General features: G+C 43.5%; 1 protein-coding gene across 1 annotated transcript in view; it reads left to right on the top strand.

Annotated features, from left to right (window-relative positions):
- The window catches only part of LOC137433123 (E3 ubiquitin-protein ligase CBL-B-B), a gene marked incomplete in the record, with an annotated part of 121,810 nt that overhangs the window by 63,498 nt on the left and 35,055 nt on the right, over positions 1–23,257 (top strand). The window contains 7 exon segments of the mRNA XM_078782740.1: positions 8,500–8,637; positions 8,784–8,871; positions 11,762–11,893; positions 17,167–17,427; positions 19,842–20,045; positions 22,543–22,965; positions 23,058–23,134. Of these exon segments, the coding sequence (XP_078638866.1) occupies positions 8,500–8,637; positions 8,784–8,871; positions 11,762–11,893; positions 17,167–17,427; positions 19,842–20,045; positions 22,543–22,965; positions 23,058–23,134 (1,323 nt within the window).

Genomic DNA, 23,257 nt, shown 5'->3' with positions numbered 1-23,257 from the left:
TCTGTTACTGCGCTAACCTGTGAACCAGTGATGGGATTTTGACCAAGCTTGGTATAAGTATATATTATGATGAAAAGATAAGCTGGTTAGATTTTTTCATCAAAGTCCAAAGGTCAGAGGTCATGTTAGGTAAAAAATGTGATACTTGAGAACAGCTGAAGGGATTCAAGTCAAATTTGGTACAAGTATGTATAATGATGTAATAATGTGTGCGGTGGCATATCGGCCGATGCCGCAAACAGTTTTAGTTGAATCATCGTCAAACATCAAAGAGATCAAATGTCGAAGAGTGCTGCTTTAGTTGAATTTGTTTTTAATAGGGGATGCTATTGACTTGCAAATCATCTTTTTTATCATTTGATTCAACCTATTTGTACTACATAGTCACATACAGTACTGACAGATTGTGGAAACAGAAGTGGAAATTGAAGTTTATGGTATTAAAGGTTAAAATATGTAACTTTGGATTTCTATAGTTTATATGGTATTAAATATTATTGCTGTGGATGTTTATTAAAATTGTTCGCCTGATTAATGGCATCGTTTATGTGCATGTCTTAGTTAGGAACTTCTCAATTCCTCATCAGTCTGAACAAGCTGAGTCCAGGCTCTGCCTCTGCTTTCTTGTCTGCTCTGCTTTCCTGTCTGCTCTGCTTTCTTGTCTGCTCTGCTGAGTAGAGGGTCGTTGTAAAGCAAAAGGAATGCACAAAAAAGTAATTACTTGTACTGGTTTTTTTTATTGTCATTCAATGTTTGTTTGAAAGCTTGACTACATTTGCTCTGTTATAAAAATACAGAGGAGTAACTAGAGGCCAAATGTTCTGTGAGGCCGATTTAAAGATATCTGTGCATGTTCCCTTCCTACCCTCATGTTTGTTGTGTGAGGCTAATTGTTTTGTGATGTTCCCTCCATCCACTTTCCCCAAATTTTATGAACAAAATAAGTCTAGGTTAATCTTCGCAAAATACGCCATGGGATATTTAACGTTCTGCAGCTAAGGCTAGCCCACAGGACACACTTCTGAACGTGTGTGTGAGGGACGGAGCACTTTTTGATGCAAGTCCCTACCTGCAAAGCATGACGCCAACCGTTATTATAATCGGGCCAATAATCGAGCGCAGACCAAACAGCTCGGGCTTGTGCGTAACCTTTGCACTTTTATGTTGGACAAATTGTGACTGATTAAAAATCTATGATGTGAAGTTCGGGTTCAATAACAGGAAAGCCAGTAAGGGATGGGAGGGGTTGGGGAGAGACGTGTCCCAGATGAGGGGAAGGGGTGGATGGGGTTTAGAGATGATAGAGTGATAACCATGCATGTGTTTATTTACGTTATGGTCTGGAATGCCCGTTTTCTTGTTTTTTTTTTGCTGATTTGTACCAACGTTTACTTTCTGTAAGCACGGGTGATTGTTTTTTTTTACATACATACATATATATATATATATATTGTTACGGACACGACTTACGATGTTGCTTGACCGAGCGGAATGGCCGCCGTGTTCGCACAGTTTACCCGATTCTTCCCCAACTCACCCGATTCCACTCGAACGTTGACCGAATCGCACTATGCTAAATCAATGAAGGAAAGGACACAACGGCTGGGATTAATGCAACGACACAAGGGGTACAGTTCTCAAGACCTCCGGAGGAGGATATAATTAGTGATGCAGAAACGGGTAGATTACACGGTAAGAGGTAAAGCACAGAAAAGATGGGCACTTAGACACAGTCTTATCTATCCCCGACAGACCACAGACAAACGGGACAAGACTGACTTACACGGGGATTGATGGCAAGGAAGGGCAGGCAGTCGATAGCACAAGGTGCACCTTGGCTCAGGGGCAGAATCAAACGCGGTCCGGTCCAGAGATGCGGGGAGGTATTCAGCGCTTGGAGGTGGCGTCTTCTCTCTCCGTGCTGGGGGCGCATCTGACGTCACCTCCCTCTTCCTGCGCATGCCCAGCGGGGAGTGACACGCCCTCGGCTCGTTAGCTCCGCCCCAGATGGAATCGGTCCGCCGCTTCTATTGGGTGCGGGGGTTACCGGGCTCCGCCCTTGACGAGGAGCTGACAGCGAGCCCCTGCGTGGTAACCCCATCGGAGCACATGTTCAATGGCGGCTAACCAAGCCGGAGTGAGGACGCACACTCCCCGCGCCGCCGCCGCTGTTGTTGTTGTTGTTGTTGTTGTTGTTGTACCATGAGGAAGAGCTGCGGGGAGGTATTGGGAGGTCCTAAACTTTCTAACGGTGCCATACAATCACATTCTGGTGCAACGAAGAGTCAGAATTAATGGAAACGAGTCCTTAACTGACATAGACTAAGAATAACTAGCAAGATGTCCTATAGTTGTCTACGTGAGATGCGGTGGACCTGGATGCGACATTTAATGGGGGAAATAGGGGGAAGGTCGGGTCTACAGAGTGTTGTTTACAGAAAATGGGACTAGGGAATGGGGGATTGGGGATAGTTGGGAAGTATTGTGGAAATAGGGGAATATTTACATGCGGATATGGATGGATCCAAATCCCATATCCGCAACAATATATATATATATACAGACTTTTAATATGGAATATTTTTTTTGTGGGGGTGAACTTACTTTTCAAGATGTCTTAGAACCAAAAGTTCATTGGAATTATGTTGAAATTATTCTAGATTTTGTTAATGTGACCTTTAAAAGAAACAAAAACCACATTTGACATTTCGAAACAAATAAATTGATCCTGGAAAGTGATGTAAACTGATATCGAACTCGATTCATGGACAGTACTGTGTTAAACTTCTGTACGTTTTCCAGAAGTATCTCTTTATTTTGCACATTAGCCAATTTTTTTTTCTTTTTAAACAAAAGTTAAATTACGACTGGGATTACTGACAGTAAAATTACAGTTCAGTACTTCGTGTAACCCCCCACGGGCATTCAGGAGAGCACGTACATGTTGAGGCATGCTGTTCACGAGATTTGCTAAGATTTGGACAGGAATCGCTTGCCATGCAGTGACAATAGCCTGCTGCAATTCACGCAGAGAGGTTGGCTGCTGGTCCAAGTGGTCGATTTGACGCGTTAATTCTGCCCACAAGTTCTCTATCGGATTCATATCCGGGGACATGGCAGGCCACTCCATATGCTCTACACCACGGTCAGCAAGAAAGTGTTGGATCATGCGAGCACGATGAGGCCATGCATTGTCATCTTGGAAGACAAAGTTTCCTCGAAAGGCTGCACGAGCAAATGGAAGCAATGTTTCTTCCAGAATGGCCCTGTACTTGAACTGGTTCAGGCTTCCATTCAGAACAACCATGTCAGTTTTGCCCCCTGCATGAAAAGCAGCCCAAACGGTCACCCCACCACCTCCAGCTTGGACTCTTGGCACTATACAATCTTTGTTGTAGGCTTCATGCACTTGTCTGCGCACTCGGACGCGGCCATCTTGACGATAGACCAGAAATCTAGACTCGTCACTGAAGATCACGTGATTCCAGTGTCCTGGCTGCCATTGACGGTGCTCTCTGGCCCACTGCAATCGGCGCTGGCGGTGTTGTCTGGTCAGGCGTGGCTTTCTCAGGGCACGCCTGGCATGATAGCCTGCTTGAAGCAGTCGTTGGTTGACTAGCCTTCTGGATACAGGCACATTTGTCAGTTGCTGCCACTCAGCCCTAAGCCGATTAGCTGACTTGGTACGGCCATTGCGGACTAACCGGTGCAGCTGGCGATCATCCCTCCTTGTGGTTCTGCGGGGACGTCCTGGCCTCGGTATTGGAGTAGGGACACCCCTCTGAGCATTTCGTTTCAGGATCTTTGACACCTGACCCTGAGTGATGCCATACTGCCGAGCAATAACACGCTCTTTCATGCCGTAATTTCGTAAAGCCACCACTCCATGACAAACAGCATTGTCGAGTTGACGGACCATCTCCAGAGGAAGCGGCAATAACTTTTGTAGACGTGCAGCAGTTGTTTTCCACTAATACAGAACGCAACAACCCTTGTATACCCGACTGTGAAGCCAATCGTCAAATGCACCTGTCCATACATTTTGCCACGCCACCTCTGATATAATCCTGCTGTTGACTTCTTGCTGCGACAGACAATCAGTGACATGGTTCTTTTAACAAATAAATCACCAAAGTGTAAAAGAAACTCACCAGATTGATATACTACTGAGTTAAGAAAGTAAACCTAAGTCAAGAAAAAAAAAAATCCATATTAAATGCCAAGTCTGTATATATATATATATAAAAGGGGGAAATGTGTGTATATATATATATATATATATATATATGTATATATATATATATATATATATATATATATATATATATATATATATATATATATATATATATATATATATATATATATATACATACATACATATATATATATATATATATATATATATATATATATATATATATATATATATATATATATATATATATATATATATATATATACATATATATATATATATATATATATATATATACATATATATATATATATATATATATATATATATATATATATATATACATTTCCCCCTTTTTAGTTCTCTTCTATGTTAGGGGAAGCACCTTTAGTTTTTGATCTTCGCAGTGTTTATGTTTTAAGGAATTGATCTTATTATGATTATTTAACGGCCACAATTATTTCCACGTACTTGTTCTACTAAGGTTAGGGCAGGAATTTGTAATTTTGGGCATATTGCCGGCGATAGCTGACCCAGTGGTGACACCTACTCTTCACGAAGGACATCATGGGATATTTAACATCCACCAACTAATGCAGGCAGATGGGACACCCATTTAACATCCATCCGAGGGATGGCACACACATTGATGAATTGCCCTGCCTGTGAAACACCCAAATGACAAGGTGTAGCTGGATCGGGATTCAAAAGCAGGCTAGATAACTTATAGATGAGTATGGAAATAACTCTAAGCCATCCTACCAGTCCTCTTTTTTTTTCTTTTTTTAAGGAATTGATCTCAGATGGAAATTTACTTTTATTGCATGCCATTCTATAGACCTGTTAACTGCCTCCACATCATGTTGTTTACCAGTAGTGTTCTTGAATTACCAGACTGGATTCCCAGGGAATGAGTTTTTCATATTGTTAAAAAATAATGTTTGTAATGAGACTGTGACCAGAGGATTGTGGTGGACTGTGAGTTCCATTTTTTAACCTCAGTTGATCGATTTTAATTATAATACGAAACACATTTTCTCTCCTGATGGGTGTTGACAAACCAGAGCTTTTTAGGCGTGGTTTCATATGAATAGTCAAGAAGTTTAAAAAATAATTTCTTTATTTAATTTCATTTTACATGCACGTACTTGTACATTTATTGAGAAATGACTGATCCATGTTGTTGAGCAGGAAAGGCACTTCCCAAATTCTGCTTAATGATCAGCCAATGATGGTGCAAATGCGAGGAATAAGCTCTGTAAATGTGTGGCTCTGTAAATGTAAGCTCTGTAAAGTAAGACAATGTAAATGTTAATATTTTTATTGGGGTGGGTGGGGGAGTTTTTGTCACAGCCATGGCATTCTAAGGTACTGGGATGCAATTTGGATTTGGAAATACTGCATTGCAGTTTAACCACGGCACCCTTGAGAACAGGTGCGACTTGACCCTTGCATGTGCACACCACAGTATGATGGAAGAGAACCATCAAATCGACTTGAAACTCGACTATATCCTCACAACCATTCCTACAGCTCGTACTTTCTGTTTCTACCTTGCAGAACCTATACTTGCCCGATTGCCTCAGACCCACCATTTTCTTAAAGCCATTGGTGAAGTGTCCTTGGTCTTGGGTATTTATTAATGATTCGTTCGCCATCCCAGTTGAGCTGACCTCTTCTTAGCCATTCCAAAGAGCCTTCTTTGTCTATCCCCAATCTGTCCCACTCTTTTTGTCTTACTGTTCTTTTATCGTTTTCCCAGTTGTTGGTGTATATCTGTTGATATTTTGTTTTATATTTTTATTTCGTCTTTTTTGCAATAATTGCAAAAATGCTTGTTGTTGGGGCTGTTATCGTTGTTTTTGGTTTCTTGTGTGGCATGTTCCATTCGCACATCTCTTTGCCTCCAAGGCCTTCTTTTGTGTTAGGTGATGGTACATCATTTCTGTAGTGATTCCCATCAGAAACGTGTGTGTGTGTGTGTGTGTGTGTGTGTGTGTGGTGTGTGTGTGTGTGTGTGTGTGTGTGTGTGTGTGTGTGTGTGTGTGTGTGTGTGTGTGTGTGTGTGTGTGTGTGCCGCGCGCGTACGTGTGACATTCTCACCTCTCTCTGGGTATCAATTGTTGATGCTATAATTTCTACAAATGCATCTCCATCATAATGCTGTTTGTTCTGGCCTGTTATCGACTTGCCAATTCAGGATGAGAAGATGCTGGAAATTTTCGTAGTCCACATTGACGTAAAGCTGATTTGTTAAATAACCGTGAGAGCTGATCGGTCTTTTACGTTGTTGCGCTGAGGTCATCGGTTAAAAACCCAGCAAGATCTATTGTATAATGCAATTCGTGGTCTGTCCGTGCGTTTGTCTGTCTCTCGTTTGTCGGCCACTTTCTGCGCTGCTTTTGAAAAGCTGCTGATCGGTTCTTTTGCATTTTAATTTCACTTTTCTTGAAGCAAGCAATGTCATCAGTCACTTTATTGTCCCTTGCAGTAATCTTTAAAATCAACACGAACATCTCGATTAAAGTAGATTTAATACCGATCTTCATGGATGCTATCCATGAAAATGTACATCTCCCTAAAAATGAAAAACATGTTTGAGTTTATTAGCTGTAATAAAGTTAAATTCTACCACACCAATGTGACACTGCACAAAGGGGAAGGTGACTAGCTTCTTCCTCTCTTATCACTATTTTCCTTTACCACCTTTATTTTATTTTATTTTATATTCTCCCTCCACAAACTCTCCAGAAAACCCTTTCCCATAGAAACTACTTGTTACTACAAGATGCTTCCATGTCCAGAAGCCACTAGAATTTACTGGTCAACACCAGATGATTCCATTTCTGGAAGCGCTAAAATTTACCCAAACACAAGCAATTCCTCTCGAATTTATTAAATCTAATATCATACATTATCACTTGCATCTAAATTCATATTAACAGGTAGTTTTACATTGAATTGCAAGTACAGTGAAACCTTGACTTACGAGTGCACCAACTTACGAGTTTTCCGAGATACGAGCCGTCGCTCGGGCGGTTTATTGCTTTGAGATGCGAGCCGAGATCTGAGTTACGAGCTTACGCCACCCGCCACCAAGTGGGTTCCGGTCACGTGGTTATCTTGCCGTGCAAGCATCTCTGCCGTATATCGCTGCTGCTTTGTTTTCGCATTTTGGTTATTTTGGAGCTTACGCCACCCGCCACCAGGTGGGTTCAGGTCACGTGGTTATCTTGCCGTGCAAGCATCTCTGCCGTATATAGCTGCTGCTTTGTTTTCGCATTTTGGTTATTTTGGAAAATTTCTTAGTTTTAACCATGGGTCCTAAGAAATTGAGTGCCAAGGGCAGTACTGAGAAGAAGAAGAGGATGATGTGCTTGGATATAAAACACGCAATCGTCGAAAAACATGAGCGAGGTGTGCGTGTTGTCGACTTGGTGAGGCAGTACGATCGTAGTACTTCTACGATATGTACGATTTTGAAGCAGAAGGAGTCGATAAACCGAACTTTTGCCGAACTGACAGAAGCCGAACGATACATCCCCCAGCAAATCTTCAACTGTGACGAGACAGGGCTCTTCTGGAAAAAGATGCCGAGGAGGACGTATATAACGGCAGAGGAGAAGAGCATGCCAGGCCACAACTTGTTCAGAGTGCCGGCGATAGCTCGCCTTCTCTTTGTGGAAAACACGGTGAGATCCTTAACATCCAACAACTAATGGGACGCAAACGGGGCGCCCAGTTTAGCGGTACACACATTGATGAATCACCCTGCCTGTGATTCACCCATGACAGGTTATAGCTGGGTCGGGATTCAAACCCAGGCTGGACAGTTTAGAGTCAAGTGTGCGTACCTCCAGTCCAGGCCATCCTGCCAACTTGTATGCTGCATACAGGTGAAATATAAAGCGCGAGATATTTTTATATATACTGTATATTTAAAAAAAAATTGGTGTGGTTTTTGGTGGGCTGGAACGGATTAATAGCATTTCAATGCATTTTAATGGGGAAATTTAATTTGAGAAACGAGCAAATTGAGTTACGAGCTCGGTCACAGAACGAATTAAACTCGTAAGTCAAGGTTTCACTGTATATGCACAGAAATACACCTCTTAACAAAATAATTCAAAAAGTCATTATTTTGGCTTGCAAAATTAAGCTTTATCCTTTGCAAAGTTGTTTAATGAACCTATGTCCTGTTTATGAACCTAAATCAACTTTATTACAAACAAATGTTGCCCAAGTCCCAGTTGACCTGAAATCTCCATAATCTTTTGTCTTTAAACCCTCGTCCCTCACAGTTACATCTTCAGGTTGAGTTGCACGCGTTTGGGCCAGTGGGCGATCGGTTACGCAACAGCTGATGGCAACATCCTGCAGACGATCCCACACAACAAACCACTCTTCCAGGCTCTGTTGGATGGCAGCCGAGAAGGATTGTGTGTAACTTTTCACCCGCAGCTATGAGCAATTGCACCAAGTTCACACATCACCCATATCATTTGAATTTATAATTGTGACTTTACTGTCATTCCTTCTCCTTTCATTCACAATCCGTTTTTGTTCCTTCTTATTTTTCCTGCAGTTATCTTTATCCTGATGGCCGTTCTCAAAATCCTGACCTTATAGGACTCTGTGAGCCCACACCCCATGATCACATCAAGGTTACGCAGGTAACCGGGTCACTTAGTTTTGTGCATTTTCTTTCTGTTATCTTACTTGGTGTAAGCAGTTCGGATATTTGATGTTGTGATCAAACCCTGATGGACGTCTTGACGTAGTTTTCTTATAAACACTCCTCTTGCATCATTATTTCTGTACATGTATTTGTGCTTGGATTCACAACGTAGTAAAAGATGTTGGCATTGGGGCATTCACAATTGTGCCATTTGCACATCAAATCGCTTCAACAAACTACAGAAGACGTTCTGGGCAGTAGATAATGACGCAGTGGCCATTTTGCAGCTTTACCTCAGCATAGTATTTGACAAGGTACTGGCACAATGGTCCACCACCTAAACTATCCTTAGGCCCAAATATTATAGTAACTCGCGGAAAAGCCCGTCAAAATGATGGACGACACTTCTCTATTTCCACACTATTCAGCCTTGAAAACTCAGGCAGAACCTTCATTTAATATACAAATTAGTCATCGCTTCATTTGGGCAGTATACAGGGCACAGACCCCTGCCGAGATCACTCTCGAAAAAAATTAACTAGAACAGCACTCGTTAGAGAGCATACCTCCGCCCGTTGAACAGTTTACGTTTTTTATCTCAGAGTAGACCAGAAAATCACAATACATAATTTAAATAATGTAGAAACATTCTTCACCAAAATTGAATCGATTCTTCCTTGTCACACACACGACCTGTCCAACATGTTTCGTCTAAATCCATCCATAACTTTGAGATATCCTGCTATGTATCATTTTGGCCCTATCTCCCAATGGTGAAGAATCACTTAAAAATTAAATAATTATCATATCCGAATCCATATTCAGATCTTCACCAAAATCGAATCGCATTGTCCTCGTCGCACACACAACTGGTCCACCAAGTTTCGTTAAAATCCGTCCCCAACTTTTTGAGAGATCCTGCTATGTATAGCCCGTATAGCTATATATATACCCTCCATTCCCAATGGTGAAGAATCACTTTAAAAATTCTAGTAGCCGGATCCGAATCCGGATCTTAACCAAAATCTAATCATTTCGGCCTTTTGACATACGCTACATCTCTGCCAAATTTCGTCCGAATCCGTCCACAACTTTTTGAGATATCTTCACAAACAAACAAACAAACAGATAGATAGACGGGTGAAAACATAACCTCCATCCACCTTTGGTGGTGGAGGTAATAAACCGGGTGACATGTATTAAGCAAAAACATACTCACTGCTTATGTATATATAAAATAAATCATGGTTATAATAGCTTGGATAATTTCAGTTGCACTGGCCCATTGGCTGACAGCCTGACACCAGAGGCCTAATGGCTGAAGCTGGAGGCCTATGCATCTTAAGAAATTGGGAAACGTATTTTTTTTTCTTCAGGTTACAATTGTAGGTGTAGTCAGGCCAGCTGTCCAACCAATCGAGCGAAGGCAATCCGTTCACACATACATGCATACATAGTCCAAAAACAAACTGGCTTTTGTATATATTATATCGCCGAAGGATGCACATACACAGAACCTATCCGCTCTGTAATGCCTGCAGAAGCCACTTTACTTGCTAAACTGCTCCAATACCAAAATGTCTGATTGCAGCTTTTCTTGAAGAGGTACATTTTTGAAAGGTTCTCCCAATTATTCAGTTCCCAGTGGTCCTGCTGAATCAGGGTAGAGTGTAATCCGTAATCCATCCATTAGTATGAGATGTAAGGCAGAACTGGATTTTTGGTCACAAATTTTGACGAGCACTGCAAATATGATTTATTAGTCTCCTACCGGTTTCACCAGAGGGGACTCGAGGTTTGCTCTCCGTCTGTGTGTCCGTCTGTCCATCCCAGCTGTGATTTTCCTGACTTTGTCCCCTTACTCGTTAACATATTGAACTGACATCATGTACATGGCTTTATTATGATAAGTTATGGAAACTGCAACTTATTCTGTAGGTTTTCATACCTAAAACAATTTGTCCTGCTATATATGGCTCACAATTGCTGAGTGCTTCTAACAAGAACGTTCATTGGGACCAATAGGGGACATTTATTGCAAAGCAAATGTCCCCCTTGTTCCATTTAGTTATTTACCCATACTCCCATCTCCCACTCCCGCACCACCCGCCCCCCCCCCCCCCACCACCCCTACAACCCAAACGCACCCCTATTTATCTTACCATGTTGGTCAGCATAAATCTTGTAAACAGGAAGCTTAGTCCTCATGTTGGCAGACTAGCTGATGTAGCATTCAACTTCATAGAAAAGCAAATTTGGAGCTGTTCATTTTCCGTCTGTTTGCAAAACATGGCAAGGTCATCTTGCAAGTTTGGTTTTTCTTTTTTGAAAAGGATTTTTTTTTTTTTTTTTTTTTTTTTACATATTACATGCGTCTTTTGCATATTACATGTGCTGGAGTTCAAGTAATTTTAACCCTTCTTACCCTCCTCCCCTCCTTTTTTCCCCTATATACTATCTTACCTTCCTTTGTCATCCCCTCCTTTATTATCCTCTTCTCCAACTCTCTGGCCATCCATTAATTCTCACTTTTCCCCTGACCTTCCCCACCACCCCTCTCCCCTGTTCACCTCACTCTTTCCCTTTGCACCTGTTGAATGGGAATGTTGGAGTCTGCAACATTCTCGAAATTTTGATTTACACATCCCACCTCAAGATCAAATAACCAGTCAGATTTGTGTTTCCTATCTAACTACATTTATCTTTATCTCGCATACGGTATTCATGCTTGAATCCTTTTTCTTTCTAAAGGTGTGTATCACCTCCTTTCACTTTTCTCCCATACTCTGAGCTGCACCCTCCCCCTTCCCTTCCTTTTGGCCACAAGCCCTGAGCCTCTTTAATCCAATCATCATGTTACTACCTCTCCCCCAACCCATTGTTAGGAACAATATGAGCTGTACTGCGAAATGGGATCCACATTTCAACTGTGTAAAATCTGTGCAGAGAGCGACAAGGATGTGAAAATTGAACCCTGCGGCCACCTCATGTGTACCGCATGCCTCACAGCCTGGCAGGTACGTCTTAACATGATTCCTATAAGCTTTGTATCACTGTACCACCAACGATGTAACATGCTCGAAGTTACCTTTTATCCATAGCATTGAAGTGCCTGAATGTTTTTTCCAAAGAGAGAAACTATATGGGGATTCTCGTCATAAAACCCAGACAGCCAGTTGTATGGGAACAGAACTGCTATTTGGTCAGAAGTGTCGGCACACAATTGGGTCAGCAGCTTTGGTGTGCAATCTGGGAAGGTCATAATGCTTGACGAGTCTATTGTCCATTCAACTGAACCCTTTTGTTTCCTTTTTCTTTCGCTTGTATAATTGTATCATTTTATCATTGTACGAGTATAATTTGTAAGCTTTTATAATTGTACATGATGTGACCAAAAATGGCGTCGTTGATGTTTTTATTTTCCACTTGTATAAAAATATACATTGTTGGAGCTGGGTTTTGCTTCTCCTTTATGAAATGATGTGTAATCCTGCCCTTTTCCCAACATCCAGATAACCATTTTCTCAGTGCTTTTTCATTTACAAAACCCATAAAGATTGATCAATTCCTTTTCAGGAAAAGGGAATCCTCCCACCTCCCAACCCTCCGCCCGCATTCCCTCCAACCTCGCCAATGTCAAATAATAAGACACATTGCTCACTCATGATATGGCAACAATTACACCTCACCATGGCCCAAATTAATCCAGCCTGACTGTAACCACCAATATCTTAGGCCAGCCCAACCCACCACACCTCAGCCAGAGAAGTTCATTGTGGAAAGACACTTAACTGGACCCAGAGTTGCTTGTCCCATGTTTACCTCCACTACCAAAGGTGGACGGAGGTTACGTTTTCACCCATGTCTGTATGTATGTCTGTCTGTCTGTCTGTGAACAATATATCTTAAATATTTGTTGACGGATTCGGACGAAATTTGATAGGCAGGTTGGGTGTATGACAAGGAAGAATTGATTGGATTTGGTGAAGATCCGGATATGATATTTTTTTAAGTGATTCTTCCTCATTGAGTGACGGCTCAAAATGATGTACAGCACAACATCTCAAAAAAGTTACGTACGGATTTGGACGAAATGCTATGGACATGTTGGATGTATGAGAAGGACGAATTGATGAATTTTGGTGAAGATCCAGAGCCGGATACGATAATTTTTTGATTTTTTAAGCGAGTCTTCACCTTTGAGAAATGGAACTAAAACTTTGTATAGCATGATATTTTTAAAAGGTGTGGATGGATTAAGTCATTGTACTTGGTGGATGAGTTGGTTAGATGACAAGAATAAGCCGATTTAATTTTGGTTCAGGTCAGCTGATCCGGCCTATCAATGGGATACAAAACATAAACTGGTCAGCCTGGCATAAGTATGCGCTCTACCGAGTGTCGTTCTAATTTCTCCTGTGAAAAGAGGTATATTTCTCAACCTTATATTTTATTCCGAATAATATTGTGTCTTTTATTAATATTCCAAAGCAAATTTGGGTAGATATCAAGAATCAAGCAAGATGATATTGTTACAGACGCGGATTAAAGATGTTATTTTACCGAGCGGTGGTGTATTACCGCGTCCGAACAGTTACTCCCCGATTAGAACCCAACGTTGGCCGGATCGCACCGCAGCTGCTCAATGAGGGAAAAGACTAAAACGACGAATGCAAAGAGGAAAACGAAGGCAAAGAAAGGTTTGGAAATACTACTGAATTTATTGACTATTTACACACAAGCAAAAAGAAAGCAGTCACGTTTATTTACAAGCACATAAGACGCAGGTGACACAGGGAAAATACTAGCTTATACAGACTTAATTAACCCAGGACAGAACAAACAGAACAAACTCACGTACACAAGAAGGATGGAAAGGCAGGAGGTGGATGGCTGGAGGGAGAGGAAAGTCCAAGGGGGTCCTGCAGCACAACCGGCGCGTTGAGCAGCCGCCGTTCCTTCACGGCCCTGCTCCAAACCGCCGTTCAGGCCCCCAAGCTGCTGTTGTGGCTGCTGTGTACGTCGCGTGCTTTGCCAGGCCTTGTCCGACTCGTCTGGTCCAAACCCTCAACTCGTTCTTGGTCCACTCACTCTTTACCACCGACTCCTCACCGCAACCAACGCAACCAACTGACCACCACCACCGACTCCTCACCGCAACCAACGCAACCAACTGACCACCGACTCCACTGACTGACTCCTCACGACTCTCTCCACGACCAACTCACTTGCTTCCTGCGTGCGCGCCTTTATAACGCCTCCGGCGATTAAGCCGCCGGCCTTCAGGACACGCCCATCGGTGTGCTCACCTCGGCCCTGGTTGGTCATGCGACCCTCTGGCTCCGCCCTTGATGACGACGGGCGGGCACGCCTTTCTTCTCCGATTCGAGCACATGTTCAATGGCGGTTATTGGAGGGGAGGTAATTCGGCAATCGAGGCCCGGCAATGACGGAAGGGGATGTAAAAGGAAATGGAGATTTTGGGGATGGGAAGGAAAGGGGATCTATTCTCTTTCACTGGTGCAATGGAGTACTTCAATTAATGGGAGACACAGCCTTACTCTAAAACACAGAATAAGAGATAACTATCAACAGGGGTATTCTATTATTTGGCTGATGTGTATGCTCGTGGACTAATTATGGGATGCCCTTTCACCTTTACACAGCTCTGGAGGTAGGGGGGCGCAGAATAAACAATAATAATAATAATACACAATCAAAAAATATACAGTCCTCATATCCGCAACAATATTATGCCCTTACTCCTAGTAAGTTCAGCTTGAAATTGTGGTCTGTATATTCTGACTCTCAAGCATTGTCTGCAGATAACCCAAAGTAGTTTCATGGGGTTTAAGCTGTGGCCTGTAAGCTGGCGACTGCATATTTTCAACCTTGTTGTCCTCTCCAGTTCCTAACGGAATGGAGTGTGGCAAACAAAATACGATGTCATGTTCTTAGATAATAAAGGCCTTCATTCTTATATTATGTCAAATCTACTAATTTAGCATTGACCAAAATGTCACACATATTTATATAAAGCACAGGCATGCACTATCTTATTTTGGAGACTCGTGTAGTCATTTAATGTTACAGCTCTTTCATGCCTGCTCTATTTCATGTTCACATTCTTGCTGCTGTGCGACCATTTTCCATCAGTGACCCATATGAGCAGGATATAATTTTTATTTTCACTTCTGGGGTCGGCCAGGGAATGTTTATGCCCCAAGACTTTCACGAAGTGGCTGAGCAGGCATGATATTCAACTGAAGGTGGCAGGACTTTGTAATTTGTTGAGTATGCCATTGATAACTTGCCGACTCTTCATGAAAGCCGTACACAACAAAATGTGAAAAAGTTAAGGGATATGAATACTTTTTGATGGTACTTTAAGTTTGATTTGAAATCACAACCTCCGGAATGCCACTCTGTCATCCTTGCGCTTGGCCACTACCCTTTCTGACATTACTCTGCCTTTACTCGGTAATGCCGATGTTTGTATCGCTTATCCAATTTTGTACATTTACAGACCTGCTTGTCATAAAGGTCATTTATGATCTGGTTCAAGATATGAGAATCTGCTTTAATACAGTGCATTCAGAAAGTATTCAGACCCCTTCACTTTTTTCACATTTTGTTATGCTGCAGCCTTCTGCTGAAATCGGTTAAATTCATTTTTTCCCTCATCAATCTACACTCAACACCCCATAATGACAGAGAGAAAACAGGATTTTAGAAAGTTTTGCAAATTTATTAAAAATAAAAAACTGAAATATCACATTGACATAAGTATTCATACCCTTTGCTATGACACTTGAAATTTAGCTCAGGTGCCTCCCATTTCTCTTGATCATCTTTGAGATGTTTCTACACCTTGATTGGAGTCCACCTTTGGTAAATTCAATTGATTGGTCATAAAGATCCTGTGTGGAGATGGGAGAAACTTCCAGAAAGATGACCATCACTGCAACACTCCACTGATCTGGGATTTATGGCAGAGTGGCCAGACAGAAGCCAAACAGTTCAATCTTGGTTTCATCAGACCACAGAATCTTGTTTCGCACAGTCTGAGAGTCCTTTAGGTGCTTTTTTGCAAGCTCCAAGTGGGCTTTCATGCGTCTTTCACTGAGGAGAGGCTTCCGTCTGGCCACTCTGCCATGAAGCCCAGATCGGTGGAGTGTTGCAGTGATGGTTATCCTTCTGGAAGTTTCTCCCATCTCCACACAGGATCTCTGGAGCTCAGCCAGAGTGACCATCGGGTTCTTGGTCACCTCTCTTACCAAGGCCCTTCTCCCCCGATTGCTCAGTTTGGCTGGGCGGCCATCTCTAGGAAGAGTCCTGGTTGATCCAAACTTCTTCCATTTAAGAATTATGGAGGCCACTGTGCTCTTGGGAACCTTCAATGCAGCAGAATTTTTTTTTGTCGGCTTCCCCAAATCTGTACCTCGACACAATCCTGTCTCCGAGCTCGGCAGGCAGTTCCTTCGATCTCATGGCTTGGTGTTTGCTCTGATATGCATTGTCAGCTGTGAGACCTTATATAGACAGGTGTGTGCCTTTCCAAATCATGTCCAATCAATTGAATTTAGCACAGGTGGACTCCAATCAAGGTGTAGAAACATCTCAAAGATGATCAAGAGAAATTGGAGGCATCTGAGCTAAATTTCAAGTGTCATAGCAAAGGGTCTGAATACTTATGTAAATGTGATATTTCAGTTTTTTCTTTTTAATAAATTTGCAAAACTTTCTAAAATCCTGTTTTCTCTTTGTCATAATATGGGGTATTGAGTGTAGATTGATGAGGGGGAAAAAAATGAATTTAAACGATTTCAGTACAAGGCTGCAACATAACAAAATGTGAAAAAAGTGAAGGGATCTGAATACTTTCTGAATGCACTGTATGTCGTTCATGCTCAGTGTCTCACTTATTGGCATTAATACTGCTTGGAATTTGTTTATTTTCATAATATAAAACTGACAGCAATATGGTAGAGATTGGATTTTCATTATCATCTGTTCAATTAAAGCTGACCTGCATTTATTTCTCATCTGGAATTCATGTATGTATGCATAATTGTCAATGCCTCCAATACATGAGGAAGTCCAAAAAAATTCCATTTTTGACAAAAATATTGCTTCTATTCCAATGGTGCAAGAAAACTCACCCGCCAGAAGGGTTACTTGGTAACAGAGGAATTATTACAACAAAGCTTGATTCTTTTTTACCCATTCTTTTTTATTTTTGTTTGCTTTCTTTCTTCCTCTCACCTAATTGATTTGCTCTCACCCGCAGGAATCAGATGGCCTTGGTTGTCCATTTTGTCGATGTGAGATCAAAGGAACAGAGCCCATTGTCGTAGACCCATTTGATCCCCGTGGAGAAGGACGAGGGGCTTTCGGTGGTTGGGGAGTTGGGGTGATGGAGGAGGCATCATTAGGATTTGAAGAGATGGAAGGTTGGGGGATGGAGCCTGAGGACTCTGTGTGCCGAGAAGACGGGATAAAAAATGACGAGGGGGGTTGCCCTACGTTGAGTTACATGGCAAGAACAAGGGTATTTTATCATATCCTACAAATAAATGGCTTTACGCTTCTTAATTTCATGTAGCATCATTCCCTTTAACCCCACCTTCATCCATTCTTCTTTCTCCACTCCCCAATTTTGAATCTCATCCATGTAATTTTATGCAAATTCTTTCTCTGATCAATCAATATTTTTCACGTTTTGAGACACCTGTTTTTGATTCTGTAATTTGTAATTTTCCATTCTGTAATTTTCCCCTTCAATCCAACCCTCAGTTTCCTTTCACGAGACCCGTCCCGCAGGTTTTCTTTCACGAGACCCATCCCGCCAGTTTTCTTTCACGAGACCGATCCCGCCGGTTTCCTTTCACGAGACCCGTGCCGCCGGTTTCCTTTCACGAGACCCATCCCCGCCGGTTTCCTTTCACGAGACACGTCCCGCCGGTTTCCTTTCACGAGACCCGTCCTGCCGGTTTCCTTTCACGAGACCCGTCCTGCCGGTTTCCTTTCACGAGACCCGTCCTGCTGGTTTCCTTTCACGAGACCCTTTCCCGCCGGTTTCCTTTCACGAGACCCTTTCCCGCCGGTTTCCTTTCACGAGACCGATCCCGCCGGTTTCCTTTCATGAGACCCGTCCCGCTGGTTTCCTTTCACGAGACCCATCCTGCCGGTTTCCTTTCACGAGACCCTTTCCCGCCGGTTTCCTTTCATGAGACCCGTCCCGCCGGTTTCCTTTCACGAGACCCTTTCCCGCCGGTTTCCTTTCACGAGACCCGTCCCGCCGGTTTCCTTTGACGAGACCCGTCCCGCCGGTTTCCTTTGACGAGACCCGTCCCGCCGGTTTCCTTTGATGATACCCGTCCCGCCGGTTTCCTTTGACGATACCAGTCCCGCCGGTTTCCTTTGACGATACCCGTCCCGCCGGTTTCCTTTGACGAGACCCGTCCCGCCGGTTTCCTTTGATGAGACCCGTCCCGCCGGTTTCCTTTGACGAGACCCGTCCGGCCGGTTTCCTTTGACGATACCCGTCCCGCCGGTTTACTTTGACGATACCCGTCCCGCCGGTTTCCTTTGACGAGACCCGTCCCGCCGGTTTCCTTTGACGAGACCCGTCCCGCCGGTTTCCTTTGACGAGACCCGTCCCGCCGGTTTCCTTTGACGAGACCCGTCCCGCCGGTTTCCTTTGACGATACCCGTCCCGCCGGTTTCCTTTGACGAGACCCGTCCCGCCGGTTTCCTTTGACGAGACCCGTCCCGCCGGTTTCCTTTGACGAGACACGTCCCGCCGGTTTCCTTTGACGAGACCCATCCCGCCGGTTTCCTTTGACGAGACCCGTCCCGCCGGTTTCCTTTGACGAGACCCGTCCCGCCGGTTTCCTTTGACGAGACCCGTCTCGCCGGTTTCCTTTGACGAGACCCGTATCGCCGGTTTCCTTTGACGAGACCCGTCCCGCCGGTTTCCTTTGACGAGACCCGTCCGGCCGGTTTCCTTTCACGAGACCCGTCCCGCCGGTTTCCTTTGACGATACCCGTCCCGCCGGTTTCCTTTGACGAGACCCGTCCCGCCGGTTTCCTTTGACGAGACCCGTCCGGCCGGTTTCCTTTCACGAGAACTGTTCTTCCAGTTTCCTGCCATAATTCCCCCACCCTCACCCTATTTTGCTTCGATTATAATCTTTCCCCCTCTGGTGTTGGTGTTGGGCTAGCTCTGGTATTGGGCTAGCTGCTAGGGTGCCAGCTTAGGATCCTAGGATCCTGGGTTCGAATCCCGGTCGATCGCTGAATTAACGTCAGGGGGGTTGATTCAGCCTGTCATCCTTCCGAGGTCGGCTAATTGAGTACCAGTTCACTGGTAATTCCCTGTTTGTCGTAAAAGGTGACAAAAAGGGTTGGCGGCAGGAAGGGCATCCGGCTGTAAAACATTGCTTCAAAAAGGGGACCAACAAAAACAACAACAACCACGGTGCCCGAAATAGGCCAACCCCCGCTTTGCGGGGAAAAATGGCCTCTGAAAGGTGGTTTTTTAAATAATCTTTCCCCCATCTCCCGGTTTTCTTCCTTTCCAAGTAACCCTCCTCCCACAGTCTCCTTCCTTAAAACGCCCATCTCCAAACCCTCCCCCCCCCCTCACTCCCCTCCCTCTTTGCTTCCATGAGACCTGCCCCCATGCAATTTTCATTACATGACACCTAGCCCCTCCCCCTAGGTTCCTTGTATTACACCCAGCTCCCCCTGTACTCGTGGTTTACTTCCATGAGATCTACCCTCTCTCCTTCCCCTCCTCCCTGCCTCCCCCCCCCCAAACCCCGCTCCCCCCATAGCAACCCACCCTATCGCTGTATTATTATTCCCTGAGACCTTACCTTCATCATAGTTTGTGTTGTGCTGAACATTCACCTTACTTCACCTTTTCACCTTTTTTTTATTTGACCCACTCTCCCCCAGGTTCAGAGATCATCCCCCATGACTTCTCCCACAATGCATCGCAAACGTCCACCTCCTGAGCCTGCTCCTCCTGGATCCATTACTTCGCCTATTGGTCCTTCCCTAACATGTCAGCCATCTGACGTACCACCTGTCCCTCCTCGACTTGATTTGCTTCACCGATCTACGCATTCTCCGAGCCATTCTCCATCCATCTCCCCAAAAGTATTTTTTTTTCTTTACTCCTGTTTACTATTTGGGAGTGGTACTGTAGATAGGCATACTTAAGGGTGCAGAACTTTTCTGGGGATTAACGGTAAAGATTATCAGCAGTTCTGTTATGGCTGGTGGAGTAAAAAACTGCAGGTATCATCAGCATTTATATGAAGTTTTGTGCTAAGTTTGCATGTTTTAATAATGTCAGGTGAAAAGGTCTATTTTGAGATTGCAGCCAACTCAGATTGTTGGTCTAAAAGTTTGCAATTGTGAAGAAATCTATGACTGCTATTTTAATGGCCCCAATTATTCCCACCTTTTTGTGTGGTTGGCTGGAGAGGTTTTGGCCCAAGTATTTCAAACAACAGGCTAGACTCTAGAGCAACGGTTAGCCCAAGTCTTTTACAAAGCATCATTCCCCTGAATTTGACAGAAATCTGTACTTTGTTCACCCACCTGTACCTCACCTACTCTTCACGAAAGACAGTGTGGGATCTTTAATGTCTGCCAGCTAATGCTGGCAGATGGTACATTCGGCTTAACGTCCATCCGAGGGATGGTACACTTTGTGATGCAACACCCAGCCAATGAAATGTCAACCAAACAGTTTGTGGTCGGGCTGATAATTGCACCAATACTAGACAGTTGAAAGGTAAGTGTTCCTCCTTTGAATCAGCCTATCGGACAAAATTGTGAAGGAATGTTTTATTTTATTTTTTTGATACAGAATACTTACACAGATGCAGATGTGGCAGTGGCCTAACAGCACAATTGAGGCATTATTACTGGCATTCCCATGGAGCTATGTTGATCCAAAAAGGTACCCAACATGGAGACTTAGCTGGTGGAGTGTTAGCGAACAGGACAAAACACAAACGTATTATGTGCTGTTGGTGATAGATTTGCTCAAAGTGAATCTTTCTTTTTGAAGACTATAAACAAATGGAATACATTATCTGCACTAGTGTATAGGAAGTCTGTGAAATAGGCGTGTACAAAGAAGCTTACAGAGAGTAGATATGCAATGTACCAAGAGGGGTTTTGGCATGAGAGGACATTTTACGGATGGGGAGGGAGAGCTTTGTCATTGTCACATTCTTATTTTGAATGACGTATTTAGAGAGCTATGGCGATGTGGAGAGGTACCTGACATGGAGGCAGAGCTAATGGACATTTATCATAAACACCAGATTTCAGTTATATGGAATTGCCATAATCACAGCAAATAAATGGTAATATGTTCAAAGTAAATGGGTTTTTTTGTGGGGGGGTGGGTGGGTGAGGTATGGGGAGGATGAGCATAAATGACCCATGATTAATACAACAACAACAACAGGCATTTTAAGGCCATTTTCCCTGCTAGAGCGGGTGGTTAGCCTTGCGGTCCCCATGACGATCTTCTCCATTTTGCTCTATTTTCTACATCTCCCCTTGTTAATCCCCTTTCCCGCATTTCTTCTTCCACCATCTTTAGCCAAGTCTTTCTTGGTCTTCCCCGTCCTCTACTTCCTTCTACATTCATTTCCATCACTCTTCTCAACCAGTCACTTTCATCCTTCCTCAACACATGACCAAACCATCTCAACCTGTTCCTCTTCACAGCATCCATCACAGGCTCTATTCCCATCATCTTTCGCAATTCATCATTTGTCTTCCTCTCTCTCAACGATACTCTGCACATCCACCGAACCATTCGCATTTCCACCCTTTCCAGCCTTCGCTGCTGCTCTACGTTCATTACCCATGTCTCGCTCCCATAAATCATAACACTTCTCACACATGCAGCATACACCTTTCCCTTCAGCTTCAACGACACTCCCCTCCTCGTCAGCACACCACTCAGTTCCCGAAACTTCTTCCATGCACTTCTCACTCTATTTCAAATTCGATGTTTTGATAACAATGGTGGGTTTAAATTACAATGACCATTAACAAAATGACTGCGTCCACAGCATGCAATGGGACATTTATCAATGGTACAATGCTACATATCGTTATAGCAGCACGTGTATCCGAGTGCCTTACTGGTTATATGCAAACAACGCCGGTCTCAGGCCATTTCAATATTCTTATGCAATATCTATAGTGCTGTATTTCATTTTGAAATATGTACACAAACAATTGAGACTGCAGTCCTGATAGAATTGTGCATTCGGAAGTCATTTCTGTGCGTGGAGATCGATTCTGCGCAAGTTCTGCACCGTGCTGAATCACATAACTCCAACAAGTGTAAATACTACACCTTTTAAAGGATGGTGTTGGTCTGCATTTGCAGACAATTGAAATGATAGGTTTTATCAATTGGAGGGTGACAGCAAGACGGTATGCTAACAGCTGTGGGAAGCAAAGGAACTTGGATGTTTTGGGCATTCGCTCTCTTGCTCCGATAAAGGGCAAAGGCCCAAAATCATCTGCGTTACCCTCCCTACCTGATGCTGGTTTTTTTTGTTGTTGTTGTTGTATTCTCTCTTATTAGTAGATTTCTCTTCCTGATGCTCTCTTCCAGGGTTCTCCTTCTGTTGGCCGCAAACCTGACAGACCAGCCCCCTTACCACCACGAACTCAACGAGGTTTACCTCCGACCCCGACTTCCAAAATCATGCCCACACCTCCTCCTCATCGTCGATCGTACCACTTTGATACTTCCATGGGAGTGGGTGTAGGAAGTATGGGAAATATACCCCACGTTACTCCATTTCATCACGAGTTCCATGAACTTCATTCCTCTCGTTCTTCTGGTGGAGAATGGGGATTGAATTTGAGCACCAAACTTCCTCCCTTACATCCTCCTTTGTATCCTCCTTTCAATGCTAACCATCACATAAGGACTCCCTCATCCCAGGCACCATCATCACAACCTCAAAATCCTCAACTCCAACTTTCCAAGTCATCGGACTCTGCATCTTTATACGGTTTTATCGGGCCACAGGTAAGAATTGGGTTCGAAGGTGAATCTGATATTGGAAACTCCAAATAAGGATTAAAAACCTTTCATTCCTGTGACTCGTGTTTCATCCTCAGCTTCTCTCTGAACCATTGGAACACCATTACGACCTTCCACGTCCTGCTCCTTGCGCCTCAATTTCCAGTCAGTGTCGGTGAGTCTGGCTGTGATGAATCTTGTGCAGATTAAAATTTTCATTATTCTGAATGTTCATATGCAGCTATTTAAAAATTCTGCCCCAGCACAGATTGGCCTTGCATAAGGCTAACCAGGTATT

Source organism: Myxine glutinosa, chromosome 1 (genome assembly GCF_964187855.1).
Source record: "Myxine glutinosa chromosome 1, kmMyxGlut1.1, whole genome shotgun sequence".
NCBI classification, from domain to species: Eukaryota; Metazoa; Chordata; class Myxini; order Myxiniformes; family Myxinidae; genus Myxine; species Myxine glutinosa.
This window is presented reverse-complemented; position numbering and strand designations above follow the sequence as displayed.